The sequence below is a fragment of the Impatiens glandulifera genome, chromosome 8, assembly GCF_907164915.1.
Source record: "Impatiens glandulifera chromosome 8, dImpGla2.1, whole genome shotgun sequence".
Taxonomy (NCBI): domain Eukaryota; kingdom Viridiplantae; phylum Streptophyta; class Magnoliopsida; order Ericales; family Balsaminaceae; genus Impatiens; species Impatiens glandulifera.
The window spans coordinates 4,211,727-4,222,749 of record NC_061869.1 but is presented as its reverse complement, the minus strand read 5'-3'; the positions used below and the strand labels follow the sequence as shown (position 1 = coordinate 4,222,749).

Genomic DNA, 11,023 nt, shown 5'->3' with positions numbered 1-11,023 from the left:
AAAATTGAGTACTATTTAATAATTTCATAATTATTTTGAAATCATATAATATTTTATGAATTTACATTCTATGGGCTGAATTTGAGAAATGGCTTTTGTTTATATTAAAGCCCATGGACCATGACTATCATAAGAGATTTTTTTTGTACCTTGGACAAACTTGAAACTAATTCATGACCTTAAACATTTTTTTTTATCTTTTATTTTAGGAATTTGGAATTGTGAAATATCGAGAAGAATATATGAACATATATTATAAGTAAGTTTTGATATAATAAAATCTGAAATATTATGATTGAAAATATATTAGATTTAAATAACTGAATTAATTCGATTAATCTGATTTGTACAAAAGTTGTAAAGTTAATTAATAACAAATTCGATTAAAATTAATTTACATGTCATTCGAATAGGTAGGGTTTGCAAAAAAACGGTAACCCAATCGAACCGATAGTTAATCGGTTTCATTTTAACGGTTTATTGATTAACCGGTTCTAGCGGTTTCGGTTAACCGGTTTTTTACTGGTTAAATGGTTCGGTTTTTGGTTTACCTATTTTTTAACGGTTTAATCGGTAAATCGGTAATAATTTAATTATATATTTTAATATTTTATAATTTGTATTAGTTATTTTATAAAAAATATTTAATAATTTATAATTTAATAATTTTTTAATTTTAAATTATAATTTTTATAGAATTATTTTTAAAAAAATTATAATTTATATAGAATTTTACAAAAATAAATTAAAAATAAACTGAAATAATTTTATAAAAACAAGTAAAATTATTTTTATAACGATACAATAACGTAATATTATAAATTCACAAAATCAAAATAGTTAAACAAATTAAAATTTGATGTCTTAACATTCGAGCTTCTGTTTTAACTTTCTGTCCAACACTTGGTTGGGTTGGTAAAAGACTAATTTTAATTTCAATATAATAAATTTTAATTTTCTCAAAAGAACCTATAAAAAGCTATTAAAAATAGCTATAAAATATATTATATTATTATAATAAAATTATATATTATAATATATTCTTAGATATATCAATAAAATATATTATAATAATATAATATATTCTAATAATAATATATTATATTATATTATAATATAATATATTATAATAGAGAAAAGAATAAAAAATAGTATATTAGGAAAGTAAAAAAATTAATTAAAAAAAAATATTTCATAAATTTATTACTTTATTTAAAAAATTGAATTATCGGTTTATGGTTAAACACGGTTAACCGATCGGAACCGACCAAAACCGGTAGAACTAGAACCGATAAAATCGATACCATTAACGGCCGGTTAACCGATTTGTAAAATAAGAGATAAAAGCGGTCTTAATCAGAACCGTTTAACCGACCGGTTGAACAGCCCTACCAATATGAATTATAATAAAATATTTTAATTTTTTTATGGAATAATAAAATTAGGGCTTTAGCAAGAGTCTAATGAAATTTCGAATATTTTTTTTCAAACCTAACCATTTGAGATTTATTATTATTAAAATTATAAAAAATAAAATTTTATCTTAACAGTTTCAAACGTTATTAACTTATTATCTTACGTGTCATTTATAAATAAATGGTAAAATTTATATCATAATTTAATTGATTTAAAAAAAAACAAGGTAAGATTTATAATACTAATTTAATCGATTTTCAGTTTTAACTAGGGTTTTGACTATCAAATCTCAAAGAATAGGTTATCAAAACTCTTCCTTTCTCGTTAAAATTCTAGTTAAATTAATTAAAAATATATTTTATTTATTTATAAAATGTTTGAAACGTTTAAGACAAAATTTCATTTTTGTATAATTTTCACGATAAAAAAGTTCATAGTTTTAAAAAAACATCTAAAATCTCAATTTGATCTTTAACAAATTATCGCATTGACTCGATATCTGATAAATCCGATGTAGATTACATTTAAATAAAATAAACTCAAAAACCAAAATATTTTGTTTAAAACATATTTGAGCTTGTAATGTATGGGACAAATTAAATAAATTATAATCCTCCTAATTGTCATTTCATTCATAAGAAATATATAAAGATTTATTTTATTTCCCGTCTTAAACTTGCATAATACTATATAAATATTTTCTGCAGTAATAATAAAAATTATTGCCCAGATCATCATCTTCACTAAATAGTCTCTTTGCGTCATATTTTAGCGTCAGAAGAAATAGCGTCGCAAAATATTTATACATTTAGACTTTAGCGACGCTTATTTATACGGTATAAACGTTTGGAAAATACCATTTTTCTCGACGCTTATTTATGAAGCGCCGCAATTGAACTGCGCCGTACATTTATCGACATTTATTCATATTATTTGAGCGACTAAGTTTGATATTGACAGATTTAGTTGAAATAATAATAACACACTGAAAAAGCCAAATTGATAGGAAATACAAAGCAGAAAAGATGACAAAGATCTTGAAATTATTATTACCATGATTAATTTCTCTGAAAGTGACATCAAAAGCTATCTTTGAGCTTCCATTTTCTGTAGCTTGGTCAACTCCTTTCACTCTCTTTAGAAGCATCTGGTTAATGCAGACCGACCACTCCTTTAATTTACTGTTCTTGGCATGCAGAAAAGTGCTTTCTTTTTAACCTTATCTTTCAAATTCAACGAACACAATCAAAGAACATCATTAATCGAGAATGAAACTCCACCACTCACTTGCGACAAATAGGTGAAAGATGTCATTCACTCTTTCCCGATCAACTTATCTTTGTGTTGTTTTAAACGCAATTCTATTAAAGACTATAATATCATCAATGCTAAATAATCGAGAATCAAACACTCATCTCTTAAAAATTGAGTAAAATCACGACGACTGTTGAAGTATATGCATGCATGCTAGTGAGTATGGATTGGAATTTGGACTAGTATTATTAATTAATCCATAATGATCCATGAAACAGAGGCACTTAAATACACTTGAGAATTTACAGCATAACACAGGTTACTCTAAGGAAGAAACCTAGCTATTAATATTACACAAGCAAAATTACAGCTTATTAAAATAAGGATTTCATTTTACATCAAAACAACAGCAACAACAACCATAGCAACACCAAAATCAAATTTCTGACTTACTCTTTCCCAGGTTAGACGATCTCACTTCTCCGGTTCTTGGGCTTTTTATGGCTCGTAACTCATTAATCCGAGGACTGTATGCTCTTTCCGACATTCTTGGACTCTTTAAGTCTTGAGCTGGTGTCGAAGAAGAACTCGTCACTTTCGGACTATTTATCCGCCTAATCTCGCCTCGGCTTCTTGTTATCATCTCATTCATAATCTCTCCATCGTCAGCATAAGTAACTCTAGTTCCACCAAGTGTCTCTACTTCCTGCTCCAAACAAATTCAACGATTACATTGAGAAACTCTAAGTATTAAAATTCTAAAGAAAATTAATGCAAGCAAATGTTTGTAATTGCAAAACAAGAAAGAAATATTTAGATGCAAAATGGAATCTATAAAACAAAACTCTAATCATTTGAGTTATCAAAGTAAGACATAGTTACAAAATTGTGTTGACAAAATGCGTTGAATCCTGTGTAACTTTTCTAGGAATCGTTTTTGTTTTGGTTGTAAATACGAGAAGCTGTTCTAGTTGCAAAGTAAAATCGTCGCTAAATAAGTGAAAAGATAAGTAATGGTTACCGTTGCAACTTCGAAAGGCAAAGCCGGGGATTCTTCGAATTCAGACGCGTCTAGATCCTGAAGAAACGCTCCCTTGAATAACTTAGGCATTATGTACTGTCTGACAGGTACTAGGAGCATGATCATAAGAGGAAACAAAACCCCGGCAATTGGCACCCATGTTATCCCAAAACAAACAAGCAAGTACGCCGTTTGAAATAAGGTAAACAACGCAATAGTCTTGAAAGGAACAGTCTCCACGAAGGTGGCGTGGTATTCCTCAAGAACCCTAAAAAAACAGTAATTAGCTCGACAATTCAAATTAAACCAAAACTAGGCCTAGCATGAACACGTTTTAAGAAAACTATACTTGTATCGTCTGCCCGGGGAAGTGAAGAGTAACAAAATCCTTTCCCAAAATTGGTTTCCGGGCAAGCTTTCGATTGCCATGAAAGCGAAGTATCCCCAAAGAACCGAAGTGGGAATCATTTTAAGGAGAGGCATGGCGGCAACACAAGCTCCAACCATTGCAGCTTGAAGCAAATTGCTTACACGTTGTTCTTTTACCTCGACAGGCAGTAATTCATCGATCTCTTTATCCACATCGAAGATGGTTTCATCAACAGGAGCATCGATATTCCCCATGCTTGTAGCTAACTGGATGGTTGACTCCTTCAATTCCTTTAACCCCTGATAAAATTATAAACAAGATAAGTTTTCTGCATTTATTGGAATTGCGTGTGTATCATAAAAACTTTATATGAAATCGGAAAAGTATTACTCCTGCGGATGATTGCTGCTGGTAGATAAGAGGAGTTTGCATTTGCTGATAAGCTTCTTGCATATTCCCATACAATTGTCCCAAGCTTGAGTTCTTTGCCATGCTCTTCTTTGCTGTCCCAACAAGACGGTTACGAAGCAACTGCACATTTGAATTATTCTACAGTTATTAGTCTCGAATAATCTGTTTAAATGACTGTTAAATTAATATAAAAGTTTCATTGGTTTTGCAATTTCAGTTCAAAAAAGAATTTCATAAAAATATTGTCAACATGTCTTACAACTATTTTTATGTGTCGCTAAATCTGCAACTAATCTTTTGCTACTTGCAGGTTTATTTGAAATCTGTATGATTTTTAAAGTTTCAAAAACTAGTTGTTAAATGGAAGTTGATTTTGTAGTGAAGATTCTTTCAGTCTCTTTCATTAGATTCCGAAAGCAACAAACCTGGTGTTTGAGAGTGGCCAGACTCTTTGTATGCATCGGAGACTGTGGAATCACTCCGTTTGCTGGAGGGATTCCGAGCAATCCACACATTAAAGTCTGTGAATAGGAAATTTAGCCATACAACATATATACTTGGAGAACAAAAATAATGGACGAGTATAAAGAAGAGACAGAAAATACCAAGAAACCAAGAAGAAGCAAATCATAATGGAAAGAAGGAGGTTTTCTCAGATTGAATTCCTTCTGCTGTGCAAGTTGGGAAGCCACACTGTGGTCGAAATAGTAAAGAACCGCAATCATTGTAGCCGGAACGAATGCTCCAAGAATGTAAATAACCGGCACATCCAGCATATCCTAAAGTAGTTCAAACCGAGAAAATTAAACTACATTTTTTTAAATATATGTCAAAGAAATAACAAAATTTCACTTTTTTTAAGCCTTGCCTTGATTACGGTCCAATTCTGGTATGCACCAGGAGACCATGGATTCGGGCTGACAAGCCTTCGAGGAATCCCTTTCGGAATAGACCCCGATGGTATGTAAGAAATGGCTGTCCAAACAAGGACCATTATAGGAACTCCATAATCTGCTATAAGACTTCTAAGCCAACCTATTTGGAAGAAATCAATCAATAAAGGTATTATACAAGAGAAAGTACTAATGGGTAAAGGAAAACAAATATATTTACCTGTTCCATATCGCCACGATCTTGCTTTTCGGCTTCTTAATGCTGTCAAAAGAAGACCAAAGGATAATACCAAAGCAAACAAACCATTTGCAAATCTCCATGAAGGTATGAATTCAGTTAAACTTGGATCTTCACGTTTTGGTATAAGAAATTCGTCTATGAGTCCCTGCCATCATTCAAAATTCGTCTCTAAGCCCTGATTCACACTTATAACTACTAATTGTTATACAAAAATAAGAAGAAGCAAACCTTGATGGCTTGTTGCATGAAGAGCATAGCAATAAGCAAACCAAATAATTCTCCAGCCAAACGGGTAAATCGGTTTATAATGGAGCAAGCTCCTAAGATAGCCAATAAGAACAACAGGATTGATGTCCAAACACACACCCTGAAAAATTTCAAATTTTAAAATGGGATCGGTATGATAGAACAAGATGTATTTTCTAATAGTTACCATCCGGTCCATGCAAGAAATAGGCCGCGACCCAGATCTTGCCTCTCTTTCGCGAAATTGAACATGAACGTGTACATTATGACAGTTGGCTCAGCAACTCCCAAGATAAGTAAAGGCTGACCTCCAATGATAGAGTGAATGATACCACAAATCGCGGTTGATGCCAAGGTTTGCACTGCTGTAAGTACTCCATCTACAAAAAAAAAACACATAAAGATTGAGCATTGACTATGAGGAAATCTTTGAAGAAATTGAAACTTACCAGTATTTCTCTCAAGCTGTTCTCCAAATGAAATGACTGGAATTGCTGAGGCAAAGAATATATAGGTTGTTGGAGCCAAAATCCTGAACAGACATTAATTTGAAATTATGGATCAAAAGAAACTATACATGTCAAATCCAAGAGTGGATGATGATGATGATACAATAAGTGTATATGCATAATTGAATATGCAAAACCAGAACTTTATAAATAGAATAAGAATATTAACTTCAGTTCAGTTCAGTTAGCTAAAAACTTTATAAATTATTGATGATTCTTTAGAGTATGAAAAGACATGTTTAATTACCTGAAACCAGCTTTGATCCCACCAGTCCAATCTTGTTTATAGCACTGTAGTCTTCCTTTAAGATCGTTTTTTATTCCACGAAAAGGGACGAAAGATTCATCCATGGTCTCCCTTTTAATTATTTTGTCAGGAATGAAATGTAAGGTGGGTCGAGAACAGAATTAGCGATGGGCTTGAATGTACATTGCTATGAACATGAAGATGAAACACGAAATTACATAAGATGGGTTGAATCAGGGACAAGACAGCGAAGAGGGTTGTTTTGCTTCGTTGTTGTTCAGACGTTTTGTCGAACAGCTTGCGTGCAGAGAAGGAGTGAGGAAGGATCTGATTTATATAAGGTCTGAAACTGATGCAAAGAAGGAGAGAGAAAGGGTATTTGGTCAAAAGGAATAGGAGGAGACTGGGATCTTCATTGTCATACTGAGAATCATACTCTCTTTCTTATTACAGTAGTTAATTCATGGAAAGAAAGGTTGAAGACAAGCTGGCATAGATTCCATCTCATTCCTATTGGATCAGACATGTGGCCCTGCGAGTTAATCGTTATTAATGTCTCCCTTTCCAAAGTAGACACTATTTTATAAGATAAAATGAAATCATCAACAATGCAAGATTAATTGAAACATTCTATAGAACAAGCTTCAAAACCCTGTTTTTTACTCATATAAAAACATTACAAGAGAAAAGTAATATTTCAAATTCATTAGGGAAGGTTTTTCGTGTCTAAATTCGATTATCATATAATACGTTTCAAGTTAAAGTGAAGTTACGACGATAATGGTCATACGAAATTCACTTACAATTTGTGAAGAGGGTATAACATTGTCTGATTCATACAAGTTTTGGAGACGTGAAAGACGAAAAATATAGTTTTTACACTAAGAGGGTGTGTTGGAAGATTGTTCGTCTTTTGTTTTGTTTGATTTTTCTTGTATTTTCTATATTGATTCATGATGGAAGTCATGCTTTTGTCTTGTTGGTGGATATATGTTAGTTTTGATTGAATCACTATAATTCTCGATGTTGTTTCATTGTTTGTATGCTTGTTTTTTTATCCGAGTTCTTGTAGAGTGGAACTATACAGTACCAGATACGAAATAGATCATTCAAAAAATAAGGTTTTTTTAAATAAGTCAATTTATTTGGGATCATGTCGATCTACTCTTTTTCCTATTCAAAGATCACCCTTTTGTCTATAACCTTCAAATTGTTGATTAATCGCGAGAAAGGAGTGCATCTTGTTGACACCAATTGTTCTCGTTTTACTTTTACAAATTAAACAATTGATTAAGTGGAAACTTCTAACTTACTCATAGAACACAATAACTCATCAATTTCAAATTTATATTATTTTAATAAAAAATGGGAACTTTGCTTCTTGTTTTTTGATATAATGTAATAAAATAATGATATAATATAAAGTTGAACTAATTTAAAACTCTATATTATTACTTTTGACTTTATTTAATATTAATGAATCAATATTGGGCAGAGTTAGTGTCAGCTTGTAAAAGCCATGATTTCTCTCAATATTATATTATTGATTACAACAAGTAAAAGAGATAAAAAGAAAAAAGTTGGCACTAATAAATTTAACCCAATAAAAGATTGATTTTTTTTTTTATGTAAAGGGTGTTTGCATGACAAAAATAATAATAATAACAATGGCCAATGGCCAACAACTATAAAGGAAAGCTTACTTGACCTCAAAATTTACATGCAATAATTAAAGTGCCCATTGGAATTTGAAAGATACCCTAAGATATATTGGATCTATAAAAGTTTATTGTTTTTTTTTTTAAGAATTTGTTGGTTAACTATGCAATTTGAATTAAAATTAAAATTTGGAGTTTAATTCCAATTTTTAGGTTGGATAGAACATTTAAGATTAAAAATTAAAATTAAAATTAGATCAAACCAATATAATTTTATAATTCTCGAATTTATTTTTTTAAGTTAGTAATTCTAATATTTTTTCAAACAAAATATCTTATTTTATCATTTACAACATGATTAACATGTTTAACTGATGATTTTTTTAAAAATTTATAATGTGAAAATGTAGAACTATATACATATATATTTAATTTAGTAAGTTAATATTTTTCAACCGATATATGTTTTTTTTTTTTTTAATTTAAGAAGTAAATATGTCGAACCTTATTTTGTTTTGAATTTAGGAAGACAACCTATCCTACATATATATTTCTTTTAATTTAGGAAGTTAACATGTCGAATCGATATTTTTTTTTCTCTAAGAAAAATTGAACCCAGACAAAACTATATCATAATTGATTGTATCAAACAAATAGATAATATATATTAAAATTACTTTTATTATATTCTTGAAAATTGAAATTGAATCAAAATTTTATAATTTTTAAAATCATAGAATTAATTCAAATAGAGTATTTTGTAATTTTTACTACTAGTTTCTTCTATAATCTAACACATCTTATGTAAAACACAGGCCTACAATGATGAGATAGAATATACACCACAAAATAAAAGTAGTTTTTTTTCATGTATAGTTAATTAACCAAAAGACCTTTCAAAACAGAACCATGGGTTTTTGTTTGATGGAGGTTCCTATTGAAATGATGTTGTCTAGCACCTCCTGCAAAAATTAAAAAGGTTTATTCTCACACTCAATGGGCATGTAGAATTATTTGGGGGAGGGAAGTAGAAGTGTAAGGTGAAGACAAAACCATCTGTCAATGAGATAATTTTCAATTCACCTCCTTTGATTAAGTGGTGGGTAGGCCACTTTTTTATGATTGATCATTATTTCGCCTAAATTCGAAGATCACTTTGGCAAATTTGTTAGCAACTTCTCTTCTCAACACATGATCATGATCCATGTGGGTTCTTGGCTTTTTCTAAAAGTTTAATGCTTTAAGATTAGATTAAAGGCAAACCCCTCTTGGAGGTTTTATGTTAAATGTATCAAATGGGGGGCCAAAGTTTGCCATGATTAAGCCTAATCAATTTCATTTAATATAATGCTAGTGTGTTCCTATTTTTTGGGTACCATGTAATAGCAAGTGGAAGATTAAGTGCTTGTTTGATCTGGGTTTATTTTAAAATATTATCAATAATAAAGCAATGATCATATTTTAATATTTTAGCTAATCATTTGAAAAATTAAAGCTAATTGTGTGTTAAAGCCTTGTTTTACCTTAGTTGTTGGTTGGCTCAAAATTGAAAAAGACACCATTGTGAGAGTTGCAAAATCATTTCCCTGTAGTGGGTATTGCTAACCCATATATTATATTTGTTTTCAGATATAAAAGATAGATATTTAGTACGAATGATAACCAAATTATGAATTTCCATTCAGAGCGCTTTAAATGGAAATGTAAGATTATTATTGTGGGTGTCATGCTAGTTCACCGCAATAAAAAATAATAATAAATGATAATCAAATGAACTAACAAACCATTCTTTGAATCTTGTCCAATGTCAATTGTATATAGCAGGCTTTCATAGGAAGAGATCAAGGTGTATGTTAATAGAAATCATAGTCATGGTGCCAAAACTTAACAAAGTGTCTCCTCTCAAGTAAAAAAAACTCAACCATGGTGCAAAAACTTAGCCATGGCGTCTCCATCTCGGTCAGAAACCATGCTATGGTGCCAAAACTTAACCAAGTGACTCCTCTCAAGTCAAAAAACAATATTATGATGCAAAAACTCAGCCATGGTGCAAAATCTTAGTCATGGTGTCTCCATCTCGGTCAGAAACCATACTATGGTGCCAAAACATAGCCAAAATACATCCTTCTAGATCAAAAACCATGTCATGGTGCAAAAAGAGAAAGCCTAGCATACTTAGAATCAACAGAAAACATAAAACAAACCCATATTAAGATTCAAGCTATATATTAAGGAATTTATATTCCAGAGGAAACCATGTCATGGTGCAAAAAGAGAAAGCCTAGCATACTTAGAATGACATTTTGATTTGGATTCTATACTCTACAAAGAAATGTGAGCTTAAAGTGTCTAAATTTGATTGAGATTCAAGCTATATATTAAGGAATTTATAGTCCAGAGGAAACCCACAAAGATGGGTTGTTTGTGTTCATATGCAACAGTAGCTAACAAAGCCAAAGTTTAATCTGAATCAACCAAAATAGGCAGACAAAGAGATCAAGAAACTTAAAACAGAAAAAAAGCTAGTCAAGAACTCTTCCTTTACAGACGCATTATCCTAAACTGAATCAATGGTTTCTTGTACCCAATCGAGAAACAGACAAAAGAAGAATCTCAGTATTGGTTAGTGGATTACACCTCTCAAGTCTCATCATCTGATGAGGAAGAAGAGCACAATGATAGAAAAAAGCCATTACTAAATTAGGCAAGAGCATTTCGTCGAGCAATTTTTCTGCAAAATAAAATAAAAAAATATTA

General features: G+C 30.8%; 1 protein-coding gene across 2 annotated transcripts; it reads right to left on the bottom strand.

The window, feature by feature from the left end:
• Nucleotides 1–2,991: 2,991 nt before the first annotated feature.
• Nucleotides 2,992–7,139, bottom strand: LOC124911424 (probable boron transporter 2). 2 transcript variants are annotated; one of them, XM_047451906.1, is made up of 12 exons: nucleotides 6,609–7,135; nucleotides 6,302–6,384; nucleotides 6,040–6,232; nucleotides 5,835–5,973; nucleotides 5,586–5,751; nucleotides 5,341–5,507; nucleotides 5,078–5,251; nucleotides 4,898–4,993; nucleotides 4,452–4,592; nucleotides 4,041–4,360; nucleotides 3,692–3,959; nucleotides 2,992–3,376 (listed from the first exon to the last, which is right to left on the bottom strand). In XM_047451906.1, exons 1-12 carry the CDS (start codon nucleotides 6,710–6,712, stop codon nucleotides 3,107–3,109), a joined length of 2,121 nt encoding a protein of 706 aa, XP_047307862.1. In that variant the 5' UTR covers nucleotides 6,713–7,135; the 3' UTR covers nucleotides 2,992–3,106. The 2 variants fall into 2 exon arrangements, with proteins under 2 accessions (XP_047307862.1, XP_047307861.1); XM_047451905.1 differs by having other exon boundaries at nucleotides 6,040–6,384; nucleotides 6,609–7,139.
• Between the last annotated feature and the right edge of the window lie 3,884 nt (nucleotides 7,140–11,023).

Coding starts and splice junctions, on each gene's coding strand:
- LOC124911424 (XM_047451905.1), bottom strand. CDS start 6,712: ATGGATGAATCTTTCGTCCCTTTTCGTGGAATAAAAAACGATCTTAAA. Junction 5,974..6,039: donor TTTCTTGCATGGACCGGATG/GTAACTATTAGA, acceptor GAAATTTTTCAG/GGTGTGTGTTTGGACATCAA. Junction 4,593..4,897: donor TGGCCACTCTCAAACACCAG/GTTTGTTGCTTT, acceptor TCAAATGTGCAG/TTGCTTCGTAACCGTCTTGT.